Source organism: Diuraphis noxia, unplaced genomic scaffold (genome assembly GCF_037042655.1).
Source record: "Diuraphis noxia isolate RWA-SAM2 unplaced genomic scaffold, SU_Dnox_SAM2 contig0001, whole genome shotgun sequence".
Classification (NCBI taxonomy): Eukaryota; Metazoa; Arthropoda; class Insecta; order Hemiptera; family Aphididae; genus Diuraphis; species Diuraphis noxia.
The window spans coordinates 101,695,522-101,714,643 of NW_028301711.1; the positions used below are offsets into that span (position 1 = coordinate 101,695,522).

At 31.9% G+C, this 19,122-nt stretch overlaps 2 protein-coding genes and 1 pseudogene across 2 annotated transcripts; 1 reads left to right on the forward strand and 2 right to left on the reverse strand.

The window, feature by feature from the left end:
- Nucleotides 1–479: 479 nt before the first annotated feature.
- On the reverse strand, nt 480–1,190 carry LOC149062892 (uncharacterized). The gene has a single exon (XM_089216443.1). It carries the CDS (start codon nt 1,170–1,172, stop codon nt 507–509), a length of 666 nt encoding a protein of 221 aa, XP_089072569.1. The 5' UTR covers nt 1,173–1,190; the 3' UTR covers nt 480–506.
- Nucleotides 1,191–2,370: 1,180 nt separating this feature from the next.
- LOC149062893 (uncharacterized) lies at nt 2,371–3,053 on the reverse strand (annotated as a pseudogene).
- Nucleotides 3,054–14,869: 11,816 nt separating this feature from the next.
- On the forward strand, nt 14,870–16,766 carry LOC107171839 (zinc finger MYM-type protein 1-like). The gene is made up of 3 exons (XM_015522095.2): nt 14,870–15,791; nt 15,893–15,946; nt 16,039–16,766. Exons 1-3 carry the CDS (start codon nt 14,870–14,872, stop codon nt 16,764–16,766), a joined length of 1,704 nt encoding a protein of 567 aa, XP_015377581.2.
- Nucleotides 16,767–19,122: the final 2,356 nt, after the last annotated feature.

The window sequence follows — 19,122 nt, forward strand, 5'->3', positions numbered from 1 at the left end:
ATGATTAGAATGTATAAATATATCTATATGCTTATCGCATTTACAATAATTAGATTACAATAACATTAATGTTTTATATAATATGATATATTTTTGGTTAATAGTTATATTAATAATATATTTATTTTTTTCGTACTTATATAATAATAAAGATTGTGTTAGTAGTACATTTATATTCCATTAATTGTTTATTTATTTGATTAACATAATTGTCCTATAATACTAATAATAATATTTTCCCATAACCATAGTTTACATTATATTTTTTTTTTTTTATAACAATATTAATAAAGTTCCTCTAACTAACTTATCCCTTTAATTTAATTCCCTTAACCATACATTCTATACGTTCTAAGTGTATATATATATATTCTAGTTTATAGGTACTATCCGGTTTTTCCGGTGTTTTTTATCTATTCCAACCTATGGACATATCCGTTACGACTCTTTTGCATAGGTCTCCAGTCGTCGCGGTCCATCCATAGTTTTCTATTCTCTACCTATAGTTATCTAAAATGTTTAATTAAATTATCATACCCCATTTTTCTTATTACGTGGTCAAATATACATTTTGTAAATTGTACATCCGTCCGAGGATCGTGGGCATGTGTTATATTATGTGTCTTTTTACAAACTGCATCATGCGTTTCTTGGAGGTTCAGCAATCTCCCTATTTTATCGAACTTTCCGATATCGGTTTCGAATATTATCTCTTTATTTGCTAGTTTTTCTAACCTTATGCTGAAATTTTGGTCGAACCTCGTGTCGTAACAAGTAATGTTAAGAACCGGAACCTGGTCTATTTTTAATTTATGTAATACTCTTACATCCGAATGTCCGTTCCATAGTACGATTATATTAATTTTATCTCCATGTGCTAAATATTCCTCTATATATTCCTTATCTAAATTATTTAATTCTGTGTTTAAACTTAACTCTAACTGTCCTAAACAAGTATCTCTCAACACTTCTTTACATCTAAAAATACGTTTAATTTCTTTTCTTACTACCACAACCTCTCGGTCCAATATAGGTCTGACCTCCGTGTTGGTTGGTAGTACTAACGGTCTTCCCTCCAATTTCCTTATTTTGTATCTGTCCAAACTATTGGATATGGCCCCGGATATCAGAACCATATCAGTCTTATTTATCATCGAAAATTCAAAATCCATGATGACAAACTTGTGTGTTTCTTTTCTGTTGATTAATTTAATAGGTCATTATTTTTAATATGTATAGTTTTAAATCTATTTTTACCCCCTATTTTATACTATACTTTATTATATTATACTTATATCTTATTTACGAATTATACTTAATTATTATTTTTTATATTTTTTTTATAATTTTATTACTTTCTAATATTAATTATTTTACATTTCCCTTACAGTAATTTAATCTTTTATTCTTGGTGGAGATAAGGACAATCTGTCCGGTGTATCCCCCAGTAGTGGACTTTTAGGTTTTTCTTCCGCAATTATCGGTGTATCAACATAAAATGTACTTCGACTTGTTGGTATAGGGTGTGGAGTTATATTATATCGTGGTTTAATCGGTTCCCAAGTGTTTAATCTACACTTATACGTTATATATATAAATAACAATAGTATTGTCGCAAAGGTCATCAATCCTATTATTATATATATCAAGTAATTATTATTTTCATTATCGGTCACATGTCCCGATTGCCTAAATATTTCGTCATCAATCATACTTTGTACGTCGTCTAAAGAATGTGTTAAATCGTTTACGTTATCTAATTTATGTGAATCATGTCTGGTCTTTATATTAGGTAGATTCAAGTTTTTAATTTGCCTAGGAAGCGTTGCTACCAACTTCCCTTCCCCTACTCGTGGTATAAAGTTAACGTAGTATTTAGATTTAATGTCTATAGTTGGATTCAATATGATATCTTCGGCATATGCCCTACAGTCTTGATTTAGTTTGATTAACCCCTGATGTTTTAGCTTTACTATATATGGTTCTCTATTTCCTTGGCATGTTATTGTTAAGGTTTCCCCACTAGTTGTATAAATCCATGCATTTGCATATTTTAATTTATGAAATATATTTTTAGATAATATGATAATACCTGCCTCGCATGAGCTTGGTAGAGTGTACGGATTTTTAAATAACGTTATTTCACATGGTTGGTTTTCCGACTCATGTTGGATAGGTTGAAATTCTGGACAAATTGTAAAAACTTCGGTTTCCTTACATTGAAGTAATTGCGTTTCCGTAAACGTGGTGTATTGCCTACGATTTCTAGTAATACCGATGTATTGGAATTCTGGTTTTAGAATGATACTGTGTTTATAATCTATATTTCCGTTTAATTGTGTTTCTATCGGGTGTGGTATAGGTAAAATCCTATATAATGTTAATTCTATTTCCGTGATCAAAGGTATTCTAATTAGAAAAACTATTTGATTACCGCTATAAAAAACTGCCATTTTAGTAATTTTACTTAGTTCATATATCTCGCTCGGTTTTGTACCCATTGGTAAATTAAAATTGAGTGGTAACATTAACTTAATTTCAGTTAGATGTTTTGCAAGCTCCCGTGGCGTTATAAGCGACGGATGAAGTACCCCCGTTCTAGCTGCGTTTATAATCGCACTGATCGTGGTGGTTTCGTATGCGTATTGTGTTAGTAATGCCGTGAAAATACTATGTATTCTATTCGTGAGAATCAGAGTTTCTAGCGTGTGTGTATTGTTTGCTAACTCGTTAATCTTTTTATATAACATCCCTTGTTTTTCTTCCAACTCCCCATATAATTTATTTATTTCGACGGCAGCCGTACTTACACCTATTATGGCTGATTTTACTACTGTCGTTTGATTTTTAAGTATATGGATCATATTCTCATTACTATGTTCTATCTGATCTATGTGTTCGGTTGTTTCCTTCGTACAGTCGTCATCGCATACTCCGAATAACATTTTCATAGCCGATCCTATAAAGTTTACTAAACCTCGCTTAGTCCTATGACCTTTCGTAGTCGACTCCCTCTTGCTATCGGACACGTATCTGCCTATAGATTCATACATTTGTTCTCGTTGTATAGAAATTTCTTTGAACATCGTTTTCAATACGTTATCAAACCGTGAACAGATATCATATTCCATCAGCTTATCCTTGCAATAGCTGGTCATTGACATAATTTCATTATATAGTTTATCATGCCTATCATCGTAATTTTTTAATGGTACATATGTTACAAACTCCCACATAGCCCCTTCGATTCTAACTACCCTTCGATTTTTGCAAAACATTGTCGTTTGGTTTTTAAATTCTTCGATGGTATACGGAAGTTGTCCTTGACTCATTGTCACTAGTGTTAACCTACGTAATAATAAACTTATTAGTACATGTTAGTATACATATACCTTATATTTAGTAACTTAATTAATTCCTATATTCCCGCCATTATTATTATTATTTTTTTTTTTCTACTTAATCAATTACTTTCTACAGCGTACCTATTGTACTTCTCTATCAATATTTACTAATTCTACTTCCAATATTAATTTATTTATCTACGTGATTAATTTATAGTTTATTTCTTATATTATATTATCTTTCGTGTTACTTTCATATTTTATTCAGCATTCTGTTTGTCTCATTTCCTGACCTTCACTTAGCGTTTGTACCATATATCTGCACCTACTTTTATGTACACATCTATAATTACATTTAATAAAAAGTGCTAATAATATAGTTGTCGTTAACAATGATCCTGTTAAAACATAGACCATGTAGTTTAAAAGATTTATGTTCCCATTAGTTTTTGCCTTTTTATCGCCCTTTTCTTTCTCTGTATACACAGTTTCGAATATACTATTCGTGTTATTGATACCGTTGTCGTCCGTATTCAATTTATTAATTATTTCATCATCAGATGCGTCGTAAAATTTGGTATGTTTGTGACTGTTCTGTCCAGCGTCCGTGGTTCTTTGTGGTACCTTGATCATAAAACTTGGCATATATTGCGTAGTCCCCCTCTTTACTCTAGTTGTGGGTGGATTATCGGTCGTAAGTTTAGTGGCATTATCCGTTCGTGTCGTCATAGTGATGGTTGTCGCGTTGTCTTGCTTAACCATACTTGTTCCATTAACTGATTTCGTCGCCTCAGCTATTGATAATGTCGAATTGATGATTGATTCCGTCCTTGTTGTTTCAATCATGTTATTCTTAACGGTGGTAGAGTTCAAACTATCAGGTAGGGATCTTTTCATCACTTCAGTTCCCCCTTGTGCAACTACTGTTGCTTCTGTAGTCTGTATTTCCATTACCGGTTCCAAATCCAATATGTGGTGCATTAAGTAAAGGTTATTAGCAATAACGGTTGTATCCTCTTTACCATCTAAACGCATTATAACCAATACATTTTTCCTTTCTAGCACCATCATTATTGGGTTATCTCTTACTCCTACTTCCATGTCGTCGCCACTTGACGTAGTACACTTAATTCGCTACTTGTTTAAGTTACACCTCCGTCCATACATATAAGGTATTAATATATCATTATGTTGAGTTTCCGTCACATTTTTGATAACTACGTTACCCGCCGTGTATTTATAATATATTTTAGTTTGCACACTTGACTCGTCCGGAATGTCTGAGTCCCCGTGGGCTGCCATTACGATCATTAATCTATAATAGTACATTTTCTTATTACTATTTTGGGTTTATACCTATTTATTTATGCAAATATCTTCTTCTTATGATTATTCCATTTCTTCACTTATTTACTACTTATATCTATATCTAATTTCGCTAATTGCGTACTACTCTATTATTACTTACGTCTATTACTTTTTCTTTATACAATATTTAATTATCTATTATTTTTTTTTTATTTACTTTATACCATGGTCTCATAATATTTCTTTACATCGTTCTTATGCACGGTGACCCGCTGTCTACCTCGCGCTATTACCACGTTTTCACTATCTAGGACTTCTAGAATTTCATATGGTCCTTTCCATAACGCGCTTAGTTTATTCTTTTGGGTTTTATCTTTAAGTAATATTAAATCTTTTATCCTTAAGTCCTCACTGTGAACCTTTTTATCATAATGATTTTTAGATTTTATTTTCTTTTGTATTAACCTTTCTCTCGCGATTTTATGCGACTCTTGCATTTTCTGTTTTAGATCGAATACATAATCGTCATAATTATACCTAGGTTCTGGATTACATTTTAATTTTACTGGTATATCTAAATCTCTTCCATATAACAACGCATACGGTTGGTAATTAGTTGCGGTGTGTTCTGTCGAGTTATATACGAATAGTGCGTAAGGTATTAACTGATCCCAATTATTTAAATCTTTATCTACGTAATGTCTTAGATATTCGGCTAAAGTTCTATGTGACCTTTCTAAACTACCGTTGGTTTGTGGATGATAAGGACTTGTATTTATTTTGTTAATCTTTAGTAATTTACATACTTCGGAAAAGATTTTGCTAAGAAAATCAGTGCCCTGATCTGTTAAAATCGTTTGAGGTATTCCATGCACGCATACGAACTTAGTAACAAATTCTTTCGCTACCGTATTCGCCGTGTGGTCATGTAACGGGACTCCCAACGAATATTTTGTCAAATCGTCTTGAAAAGTAAGTATGTACTTGAAACCTGACTCAGTTTCTAGCAATGGTCCTACAATGTCCATAAATAATTTTTCGAATGGTTTAGAACTTGTCGTAGTGATTACCATGGGACTTCTATGATGTTTGTTAGTAGTTTTATTCGCCTGACATGAAGCACAACCTTTTATGTAATCTTTTACCTCCTGTTTTAAATTTGGCCAGTTAAATTGCCGTTTAATTTTTTTATATGTTCTATGTATTCCTGCGTGACCTCCTAGTAAAGAATCGTGAAATTGTTTAAAAATAACTAATTTTTCCTCCTTACTGTATTCTAATTTAGTACAGATTATTATCTCGATGTTTGTGTTACGAAATACATATCGTATCATAGATCGAACTTTTACCCAATCTAAACCGTCTTTCCGCCCTAACTGGTTCAGAGCTAACTTGGTTAATGAATGTTTTTCGCAGAAATATTTTAAATTCAATAATGCCAGATACATATTTTCATACGTCGCTAATTGCTTTTGTTTACTTTTCGTTATCAAAAATATTATATATCTATCGTCCGTTTTAAATTTTACAACGCCCCCGATATCCTTATTCGATTTTAGTGTTTTATCCCTTCCGAATCTTTGTTTTAGTTCGTAATTTATTCCTGACCTAAAATTATAATACCTTTCTATTTCTGACACTATATTGTATTCATTTGGTGACTCTATTAGTTCACCGTGTACCTCTTTCACGTTTCTATTGGTTATTATCATAGTTTCCGATTTTTCAAGAAAGTTTGCGTAACTTTCATCTTTTATTTCCTTAATATTATACATCCGACTTAACGCGTCTACATTCGCGTTTTGTACACCTGGTTTATACCTAATTTCATATGTATATTGTTCCAATTCGATTCTCCACCTTGCTAATTTAGATAAAGGATCTTTTAAGTTAAACAACCAAGATAATGGTCGATGATCTGTAAGAATCGTGAACTTTCTACCGTAGAGATATGGTCTGAAATGTTTAACCCCAAATATAATTGCTAAACATTCTAATTCCGTTGTTGAATAATTCGCTTCCGACTGACTCAACGTCCTAGACGCGTATGATATAGGTAGATCGCTACCTATCTTTCCTTGTGATAATATTGCCCCTAGCGCTTTCCCACTCGCGTCGGTCGTAAGTATAAATTCTTTCGTAAAATCTGGGTATTGCAAAATTGGTTCTGAACAAAGTAATGTTTTTAATTTATCAAACGCTTGTTGACAATCATCGTCCCAATCGAACTTTACATCTTTCTTTAACAACCTAGTCATCGGTCTAGCTATTGAACTATAATTTTCTATAAACTTCCGGTAATATCCACTAAGTCCTAGAAAACTTTTTATTTGTTTTACACTCTTTGGTATTGGAAAATCTAGAACTGCAGTAACTTTCTTTGGGTCTGGTTTAATTCCATGTTCCGAAATTATATGCCCTAGGAACAGGCATTCTCGTTTTAGAAATTCACATTTGTCTGGTTCTATTTTTAGATTATGTATACGTAATCTTTCGAATACGCTAATTAATTTATTGTTATGGTCACTTAAGTTTTTCGCGTATATTATTATGTCATCTAAATAAACTAAACACTTTACTCCAATTAGTCCCGATAAAACGTTTGCCATCATACGTGCGAACGTACTGGGTGCTGACGCCAATCCCATCACTAATCGCTTAAAATGGTAATGACCTTGACCTGTTGAAAAGGCCGTAAGCTCTCTAGAATCTTTTGCTAAAGGTACCTGATGGTATCCCGCTCGAAGGTCGAGTAGAGTGAAAAGCTGACATTGACCTAGTTGGTCTAGAATCTCTGTGATATTCGGTAAAGGGTGGAATTCGTTTAAGGTAACATTATTTAATGCCCTGAAATCTATAACTACTCGAAACTTTTCCTTCCCTGACGCGTCTGCCTTCTTTTTCACTAATAAGAGTGGTGCGTTAAACGGACTCATACTCCGTTCTATGATATCGTTTTCTTCCATTTTCGCAAGTTCTGCCTCAATTATAGGTAACTGCGCATGCGGTAGCCTATATGGTTTTCGATGAACTGGGGCTTGGTCAACAGGTAATTTAATTACGTGTTCTGCCGCTGTTGTCATAGTTAAATAATCGTTCTCTAAATAAAATATGTCGGCATATTGCTCACAAATTTTTATTATCGTTTCGCGTTCTTCTGTATTTAAATGGTCACTCCTAATAAGACTTTTTATTTTATCTACGCGTGCATTATCATGAACTATATTTTTTATTTCGTGATTATCTGTATCCACGTCATATTCATATGATATTTTATTAATCTGCGCTAATTTCACTTCCTGTGCTACTTCTGATATGTTTAATACACTAACTGTAATCTTGCCATTTTTAACCGTATTATATATATTTGCGCAATACACATCCTCTGATAATTGTTGTTTATTTATTAAAATATTTTTATTTTCCATATCGGGATCTGCAATCGGTATGCAAACCACCGTTTCCGTTCGCGGTTTTAATGTGAAACATATTTTATTTTCGTTAAAGTCATTTTTATCTTTTATTGTTAATGTACTATTTGCGATATCGATTATAGCGTTATTTTCTATCAGAAATTTCTGTCCTAGTATTCCGTCCTTATCGACCGGAAACTGTTTATCTACTACAAAAAAGTCAGTTTTAAATTCGTTTTTATCTATTATTAATGTAATTATTGTACGTCCAATTGTAGGAACTATTTTTTCGTTTATGCCTTTTAGATAAATTTTTCATTTTCATTTATTATCGTGTTATTAGCTAATTTATTTATTTTTATTAAATTTAAATCACTACCCGTGTCTAATAGTAATTGAACGTTTTCTGTATTAAAACTAGGTGATTGTAACATTATATGATTTTGAATTATAGCTGTTGAAATGCGTAAGCATCGCTCTGTGAGGGTTCTGAATCGATTATTTGATGTACCAATCTCACCCCACTCGAGGTTGGCATCTAAGCGTTTCCCGACGAATTTGCGTTATTCCTATCATTTCGCTGTTTTGTGTAACAACTCGAAATTTCGTGTCCTCTTTTATTGCAATAGGTGCAACTCAGTGGTTCCACTACGTTATTATTACTATTGTTGTTTCTACGTGGATTGAAATTTGGAATTTGTTGTCTATTCATATTAATGTTTTGTCTCAAATTTTGACCTGCCTGCCTACAGTCTCGTGCGAAATGATTTGTGCCGCCACAGATATAACATCCTGCGTTATTTGGCGATATCCTGTTTTGATTATTATTACGCTGATTAAAATTGCTCTGGTTTTGTCTTCCGTTATTATATCCGTTCCGATTAAAATTTTTATCGAATGTATTATTATATACGTTATTATTAGTTCGCCTATTAGAATCGTTATACCCGTTGTTATAATTATTATATCTATTATTTCCGCGATTAAAATTTTGTTTGTTACTATTATTATCATTTCCTTGTTTCCTAAACTTATTTTCAAGTACATTTCCCCCGTTTAAATCTTGTCTTTCCAAGTTTTTCCGTAATTTTTCTACATCTAAATTAGCGTTATATTCGGTTTCTTCGTCTTTCGCTACCTGCATAGCATCCTCTAAAGTTTTTGGATCCCTAGCTTTTAGTGCAAGATTTAAATGTTTCGGTAACCCGTTAACAAAAATTATTAATGCCTGATTTTTAAGTTGACTTTTATAGATTTTGGCTTCGGCTTCATTTAATTTCTCTGTTGCAATTGTACATAATTTATAATAGATTTCTTCGATTCGACTCGCGTACTCCGCGACGCACTCGTTTTCTTTCATACGCGCAAAGTGTAACCCTAAAGTCAGTGTCCTCTCAGATGACTTATGTTCAAAAGCTCCCTTTAAAATTGACTTTATACTATTCCATGTACTAGTCTCGCGGTATTTACATGCTTCTAAAGCATTTCCGGCTAACTTCGAATTTATTACTTTAACTAACAAGTCTAATTTATCCTTATCTACTGCTTTTACAACAATATCACACGTATTAATAAATTCCGCGACATTATTCGCGCCCGTACATATCGGTATAAGGGACGTAGCTTTATCGAATTCCATTTCTAGTGTAGCGTTACTAACTTTTCTGGTTCGTTTTTCTGCGACTAATTCCGTGTGTACTACCCCCGGATCAGATCGAGTTCCTCCTCTTCTAGGTAAACTACTCGGTGTTTCAATTAAATCTACCCAAGCTATTCCCTTAGCTGTTATTAAATACCTATCTTGGTCAGAATATTGTGGACTCGGGTATTCAATTGTTTTATTCAAATCGATTAACTCTTCGATTTTTACTATATTTGTTTCGGCAGCTACTACGCTAGCACCGCTTGCCTCTCCTACCTGTACGCCTATGTCCGCAGTACTATCGTTATTTATTTCCGTTAAATTCCCTGTCGGATTCTCTGACGTATCTCCCAAATTTTTATTCATCAATGTATATTTTATTCATTTAGTAAAATTATTTAAATAAAATTATTTATTTATTGTATGTACCTAAAATTTAAATACCTAAATTGTATTCTAATGTCGCTAACTATTCTATCACTATTTATTTAATATCCACTATTTATTATTAATTCTATAACTGTTCAAAATATTTATTTTGAAATTCTTAATTTAATTACCTACTAAAAGTAACTATAATATTTATTACCCAATACTCCAATATTCACTACGATTTATTTCTCACTAATTTATTTAATATAATGCTTATTCTAGGGCCCCTAAGCTACTCTATTATATATCTTTTCTCAATTACACTTTATTCAATTTTACTCTTTAGTGTTTCTCTTTTAATTCAACTTATATATGTGTATGTGCGCACATTTATTTCAAATATTTATTCACTTATTTATTTCTTCTTTTTAAAACTCAATTATCCATTTATATCAATATTTCTCAAAATCACAAAAATTATGGTTTAACTACCATTTAATAAACTCTCAATTATTTTTTTAACTCAATATCTCTTTATTTCAATTCAATCTATTATATGACATTGCATTATATGACATTACGCGCGTAATTCCAATTATATACATATATACTCTTTATTATTTTCTCAATTATATTATATTCACTTTTATATCTCAAAATTATTCTCATTTATTTTCACTTATATTCATTTCATATTAATTTATACCACAAAATTATTCTCATATAACATTTATTTAAATTCACTTTATACTCATTTATTCTCTTTATAACACTTTTATCGGTACATATACCCTTTATATACTCAAAATTATCCTACACTTTTATACATTACCCACCATATTATTTCTTTAAGTAGATAACATATATATATTTCTCAAAATTTTCCTACACTTTTATACATTACCTACCATATTATTTCTTTAAGTAGATAATATATATATATACACCTTCACAATAAATTTTATACGATGGTCCTAACAGATCCAAAGGAGACGTGACAGAGCCTTATAATTAAAATTCCTACATAAATAAGTACCCCAAAACTTAAATTACAACTCACAATACTGTCACTGCTTGAGTTGCTTCCATTGTTGCTCTTGTTGTTGTCCTGACTGCTCTAGCTGCTTGCTACGTAGATTCTCTTTTTCCCGGAGTTGCTGGAAGGTGATCAGTCCTCCAAACGTGACTCTTGGGTGAGTTGCCTCCGTGAAGTTGAAAACAAAAAATTTTCAGCTTCCCGTTGATGGAAAATCCTACCGACTGCGCCAAATTTGTAGCGTCCCAGCATACAGGAGGACAAACGACTGGTGTTGAGGTAGATGGATTGGGTGTAATAAGTATAACAACTTAATTTGTGATTAATTTATTAGATATTTATTTGATTACTATGTAAATAAAACACTTTTACTGCACAAAATGATTTGGTTGTAAAATATTCTAAGTCCGAATAATTAAATTGGACTGGTGTCTGGCGTGAAGGTGCTTGTTCTGACTCTGGTGGCTCACGTCTGAATTGGGTCTAATCGGGGCTCTCCTATATAGTCCAGATAGTCCTACTCTCTGCATTTCCTCTCCTATCGATAAGATACGTGTGTGTCCATGGCCGAGTCGTGCAAAAGCGTGTACGCGTGTATTATTTTAATATCGCAGCTTCCCACGCCCATGCGACCGGTCGGTCCACATCCTGGTTATTCGCGATACGTAATCTCCATAACCCGACGACATTAATCATATCTCTAGATACGCCTGTCAAGACTACGATTTCACATTTAATATTTCGTATATCTAATTACTATAGTAATATTTTGGAAAGGCTAGAAGGTTGGCCTTCGATATAACTATTGAGGTCCTATACAATAGAATTGGTTGGCGAATTCATACGCCCCAGGGTCACTTATACATATCTACGTGTATATGCGTGTTTAGATGTCTCAGCGGGACGTCAGTACATAGCACTGCTTAGTGAACAAGATCCTCTTAAAATCTCTGTGGTCGAGAATAGATTAGTTGATAATGCGGTAAGACAATTACATACTTTCTTTTTCCAATATACCAAGGTAAGACGTATTAACAAAATAGATTACTTACAGTTTTAAATTATATATATATATATATATATATATATATATATATATATATATATATTAACCTATAAAAAAAGTATAGCTAGTATAGAATAATATTATAGTTTGATGATAATATTCATCTACATAAGTCGGATTTTACAATTATTTATTTGTTATTACCTAATTTTAATTTTTTGGGGGGACTTACGGCATTTTTTCTTAGCACGTATAGTCCAAAATATGTAGGTATTTTACATATTATTAAAATACATGAATATTACTTATATTGTCTGTGATGAATATTAATTTAATAATATTATTAATATATATTATATTTTAACAACAAAAACGTCAAAAACCTTTCGTAAACTACGTGTAAAAATGGCAAAGTAAAAAAAAAAAAATATTAGATCTTTAAACACTATAAACTATAAAGATATTGATAATAACATGAATAAATACTAAGTATATTGAATTGAAGTAAACTTATTTTGTTTCAATCATTTATTTATTTGGCGAGGAATTATTTAGAATAGTATATAAATATTAATAAGTACTATTTTAATAGTTCTTCGTCATTTAATTATTTTGTTCATCACACTTTGTTTCTTTTGAGAAATAATTCTTATCCAACTCCAAGTAAATAAATTATTGAAAAAAAAAGTTTACTTATATTCAATATACTTAGCATTTATTCGATATCATATCTTTATAGTGCATAATAGTGTATATAATATGTATGTATTATATTTATTTATTTATTTATTTATAATATATAAACGCCAAACGGCAATTTTTAATTAACAGATTAAGTTTAAATTAATAGATATAACAAAAATATAATAATACAAATACACACAAAATTAGAACATATGGAAAAAAAAAACACAACATAATATAAACTAAATGGTAATACCTTAATTTAGTAATATAAAACTATAATACAACATATTTATAACAATTATATTATTTAATTACTTATTAAAATCAAAATTAAGATTGTTCAGAGTACGAAGCATTCTGTGCAAGGGGTGATTATGTCCATATAATGTATTGTGAGTTGGAATTTGGAAGAGTGCGTGATTTCTGGAGAAGAAGGAAGGGATACGAAGACATATTTTAGAGAGGAGATCGGGTGCATCTAAGGTGCCACCTAGGAGCGAGGTTATAAAGTGCTCATCAGCATCTTGTCGACGAGTTGACAGCATTGGTATTCCCAATGAACTACGAATTAAGGAATAGTCATGCGTAGGGTGAGGTATCTTCATTATGTAGGAAAGAAATCTATTTTGTACACGCTCGAGTCTTAGCTCGTCTTTAGCTAGGTAGGGATGCCACACCACCACACCGTATTCTAATATAGAACGTACTAATGTGAAGTACAATGTGCAGAGACAACGAGCCGAAGAAAACTGATTAGTATTGCGTTTAATAAAACCCAGTACTTTTAAAGCTTTACCTACAGTGACATTTATATGGTGCTCAAAATTTAATGCTGGTGAGTAATGAATACCAAGATCTTTATAGAGGAAGACACGGTTAAGAGAAGTGCCATTTAGAGAATAGTTGTGGTGGATAGGAGATCGCTGCCTAGAAAACGACATAACATGACATTTGCTTATATTAAGGCTGAGACCTATGGAGTACGCCCAACTTGCAAAAATATCTAGTTCTGACTGTAGGATATGACATTGATTAAGATTGTCTATTTTAAGGAATATTTTTATGTCATCAGCAAAAAGAAGGAGTTTAGCCTTAGTGATCCATTTGGTTATCGAGTTTACAAACAGAATAAATAAAAGAGGACTAAGGTGGCCTCCTTGAGGGACTCCAGATGGTATCACAGCTAACTTCGAAACAGCATTTTTGATTTTTATGAATTGTTTTCTATCTGTGATGTAAGAGTGCAACCAAGATAGAAGGGGATTCCCAATGCCTAAAGACTTAAGCACCATTATTAGGCAATCGTGGTCCACTGTGTCAAATGCTTTATTAAAGTCTGTAAAGATTACTTCTACCTGACCTCTGTGTTCGATAACTTCTGATAAATAGGAAGAGAAGGCAACACCACTTGTTACGGTTGATTTATGCGATCTAAAACCATGCTGCTCACTTAAAATAAGATGATTGAGACTACGCTTTATTCTGGAGTATACAATTGATTCAAATAATTTACCAATATGTGGTATAATAGAAATAGTTTTGGATATCAGAAGCGTCACCAGATTTCAGAACAGGTGCTATAGAAGATATTTTCCAAACCTTAGGAAAAATACCTAAATCTAATGAACACCTGAATAGTAAATAAATTGGATAAGCAATAGAAAAACGACAATTGTACAAGCATTGAGCGGATATGTCATCTGGACCATTAGAGTAAGTATTTTTTAACGATTTAAGAGCGGAAAAAACATCGTCGACAGTAAATTATTATAATATTATTTATAGAATATTATGGTAATAGACTATAGTAATTACATTTTAAAAATGTTATTAAATCAATCTTAAATTTAAAATTAATAATTTCTTATGAACTGCTAACAAAAAAAAATATTTCAGATTCTGAATGAAACAAGGAATGCATTCGTTTTACAATGATGTGTGTTTTATTATTTGTTTATAAATGTACACCCGATCTATATATCAAATATATGTTATTACTTTTATAATGATATAATAAATCGCACCCGACCAAGAAGTCTCACTTATTTTTAAAATTAAAATATGTATAATTCTAGCAGAGATCCTGCACTATGGGAAATAAATGAAACTACTCGGGACTATTTAGCGATTAACGGCGCATGCCAAAATTTGGAGGACTCAACATTTTTACGCTCAAAAAGAAATTATTCTGATCAAAGTAGACGATTATCTATTAACTTATTTCAACATAAGCTTTTGAATGGAGAAAAAAGTATGAGAAATTATTTAATTTATTCAGAAAGCACAGGTTCTGTGTATTGTGGCCCATGTCGTTTGTTTTCCTACAAAAGTACAGGTGCATTAATTACGGAAGGCTTTTCTGATTGGAAGCACCCGGAGTATGTTGGTGTACATGAAAACTCAAAATCGCATATAAGTTCTGTTTTAGCAATGAATGAAAGAGGTTGTAATTTGGGCCGAATCGATAAGAAATTAACTGATATGGTTGAGACTGAAATTAAATACTGGAGAAATGTGTTAATACGTGTTGTAGCTACAGTTAAAACATTATCTTCGCGTGGCCTTCCATTTCGCGGTTCATCAGATAAGTTTGGTTCCCCTCATAATGATAATTACATGATGGCGTTTGACCCATTTTTGTCAAGCCACATCGAAAAATTTGGAAATGTTGGGAAAGGGTATACATCATATCTCTCATTCCAAACGTGTCAAGAATTTATAACTATGATGGCTCACAAAGTTCAAAACCAAATTATTGATGAAGTAAAAAATGCGAAATATTATGCTATTATTATTGATTCTACGCCGGACATTTCCCATAATGATCAGCTTTCTATTATTCTTAGATATACATTAGATAGTGGAAAACCAGTAGAGCGTTTTATTGAATTTATCCCTAATACTGGCCACAAAGCACAAGATATGATTGATGCACTTATAAAAACATTTGATAAGCATGATATAGACATTAACAATTACAGGGGTCAGTCATATGATAATGCTTCAAATATGTCCGGTGTTTACAATGGATTACAAGCAAAGATAAAACAACTAAATTCACTTGCATATATGTTCCCTGTTCAGCACATTCTCTAAATTTAGTTGGGGAATGTGCTGCAGTTTGCTGTAAAGAGGGAAGTAATTTTTTTTATTTCTTCAAAAACTGTATACATTTTTCTCTGCCTCAACGATACGTTGGAAATTACTCCAGGATGTATTTTTTCAATCAGATAATGTAAGTGTTAAACGACTATCTGACACTAGATGGTCTGCTCGCGCGGAAGCTTGTTCCAGCCTAATTAAAAATTGGAATGAAATTAAATTGGCTTTATCAAACATTCTAAAAAATGATATAGAAAAAGAAGTCACAAAGAGCGAAGCTAGAGGACTTCTTAATCAAATGGATAGAATAGAAACTGCTTTTATGGTCGTGTTTTGGAACAAAGTCTTGGAACGTTTTAACGCTACAAATAAAGAACTTCAAACAGTGGAAATTGATATTGAATCTGTAGTTTGTTTGTATAATTCATTACACCAATATGTTAAAGAGATGAGAAATATGATTGATATATATGAAAAATTAGGTATAGAGAAGTCGGGCTTAACTTATTTGACTAATATACGAAGAAAAAAAAGGAAATTACAATATGACGAAAGTCCTGGAGAAGAAGTACATTTTGATAGTCGCGAATCATTAAAAGTGAACACTTACTTCGTAATTTTGGATAAACTTGATGCCGAATTGGAAAAAAGGAAAACCTCTGAATTGGATTTGAGTGCAAACGAACTTTGTAAAATATATAATAATGATTTAGGTGAACGTTTTTCTAATGAATGTCAACATTTCCATAACTATCTTTTAAGTATAGAACAAATTCCACGTATAGTATTGGAAATAAGTATGTTATTAAAGGAAAAGAATATAAGTGATCTATTTCCTTACATAGACATAGTTTAAAGAATTTTTTTATGCCTTCCAGCCTCAAACTGTTCTGCTGAAAGGTCCTTCTCGACACTAAAAAGAATTAAAAATTACTTGCGATCGAGACTAACAGAGGATCATTTAAACAGTTTTGCTATTCTCAACATCGAAAATGAAATCTGCAGAAAAATTGATTATGAAGATATAATTAATGAATTTGCTTGTGAAAAATCCCACCGTAAAATTTTTTAAGTACCTACATACTTCATTTTGTTGTACACATTTTGTAAATTTATCAATCAAATATTTCGGATATTTTTATTTTGAGTAATTGTTTTTTTATCTAATAAAGGATATTGTTGATGTCAAATGTATTATGTAACTGTATTTTTTGTTATAAATTGTACCTATACCTATATTTTAATAATTAATGCTGCAATATACTGATATTGCAGATGGGGGGTGGCAAAAATTATTAGCCCTGGGCTGGAAAAACTTGAAATACATCTCTGAATATAGGTACTTTTCGGTTATCGTACCCCCAACGGTCGACCGGCCAACTGTGGCGGCCGGTCGGGATATATACAGATTCCACCATCGTACCCCATTATATTTATCTCAATGCTTCCATCATAAAAATATTTTTTGTATATTTATTTAATAATTTATCATTTTATCAATAGTTTTTCGTCGATGTCTAAAATAACGTTGAATTAAAAATTATTTTAAATTTTGATCATTATATCAATATGTTTTTTTTTATTTTTTATTCTTCTAGAAAATAATGGGCCCTACTAAAATTAAACATAAAAACTAAAATAATATAACTTAATATAAATAAATAATGTAATAATTGTATAAATTTGTTATGAGATAGTCGATATTGTGTTCATGTAGTAGCCAATGTGTAATTTTTTTTTTTAAATCTTTATAGAATTGCTTTGTTTAATTTCTAAGGGTCATAAATTGCAAATTTTTAGACGAATTAATAAGTATAATATGGATTGTGTTAATTTTTTGTGCAGCATCAAGTTGGTACTTTGATATTCGATATTTTTCTAGTACTATATCAATGTTCAGTTTTAAAAGTAAGGTTATTTTTAATTATATTAAGTACCGATGCTTTGTACAATATTTTTTTACTGGTAGTACATTAATGTCATTGTATAAGTATTTTGTGTGGCTTGTTGACATTTTCCTAGAAACATGTCTTGAGTTGCTTATTAGATTAATTGTCGGGTTATTAGAGTATAGTTATAGTTATTTTTCCCTTTTTTATGTTATTTCTTTAAGCATATATTAGTTTCGGTTTATAATTCTTTACTTTTTTTTTAGATTGTTTTCAGACAAACATTGTGTTGTGGTCAGTTGAAATAGTTTGTCTTTAACCTAGCAACATCACATTTGTGCTTAGTAATTAACAAGTAATTAACTTTATTTACTTGTATGCTGTAGCAAAACCTGACCGAAAACTGTTTATATTATACTCTCATCTAGTTAAACTAAAAAAAGGATGTGTACAGTGCTTGAATTAGAAACAATAAAAAGGGGATGCAGAAATATTGAAAAATGTGTTTACTTGAATATCACAGTTGCTTAAATATTAGGATATAATTAGGAAATGGATTGGTATGCTAAAATACTTTTGAGAATGAGTTCTCTGTCCACCTTCCCACAATTCAAGCACTGCATGTTTAAGAAAAATACCAAATGATTTAAATTTTTTTTTTAAAACAGCCGTGCCACCGCCACCGCCACTACGGTTGTCACCACCACCACCTCTGCGCCACAGCTCGCGTTGATACCGACCAGGACGTGGTTTTCTTCGCCGAATTAATTGCATGTCTTCGATGAGCTGTAACAATTTTATTGAAGAAAAGAATTACTGGCCAAGCCAGGGTTAAGTTTTGAGAAAAAAAAAGACCCGTGATGATCTCTTGTTAATATAACAATAAATAAATAAATACCTTAAATCTTACCAAGACCATATTTGGGTTTTGCCCATCAAAAGCATGGCCCCGGCCACGTCCACGTCCTAGACGATTGCTGCGGCTTCCACCTCGGCCACCACCGCAGCCACCCCTTGGTGGCTCTGAATCAGACCATCTACTGCTGATGGTGGAGGCAGTTTCAGACCACCCGTCAATTGGGGTCTGAGACCGCTGCCTGTGGCTGTGGGACCGACTTTCCTGAGGCGGCGACCGTGACCGACTAGGCGGCTCTTGTGTCATCGTTGGTGTCTCTGGCATTGTTTTGCTCATGATTATTTAATTTTAAAAAGTGCATATTATATTATATCCAAATCAATAGAGTAGGGCTATTATTTAGATAGGTATTTTGAATAATTATAGGTATACATTAGTCTTTAAGTATAGTTTTAGCATTTTATATT

Coding starts and splice junctions, on each gene's coding strand:
- LOC149062892 (XM_089216443.1), bottom strand. CDS start 1,172: ATGGATTTTGAATTTTCGATGATAAATAAGACTGATATGGTTCTGATA.
- LOC107171839 (XM_015522095.2), top strand. CDS start 14,870: ATGTATAATTCTAGCAGAGATCCTGCACTATGGGAAATAAATGAAACT. Junction 15,792..15,892: donor AGACATTAACAATTACAGGG/GTCAGTCATATG, acceptor TTCCCTGTTCAG/CACATTCTCTAAATTTAGTT. Junction 15,947..16,038: donor AGTTTGCTGTAAAGAGGGAA/GTAATTTTTTTT, acceptor TTTTTCAATCAG/ATAATGTAAGTGTTAAACGA.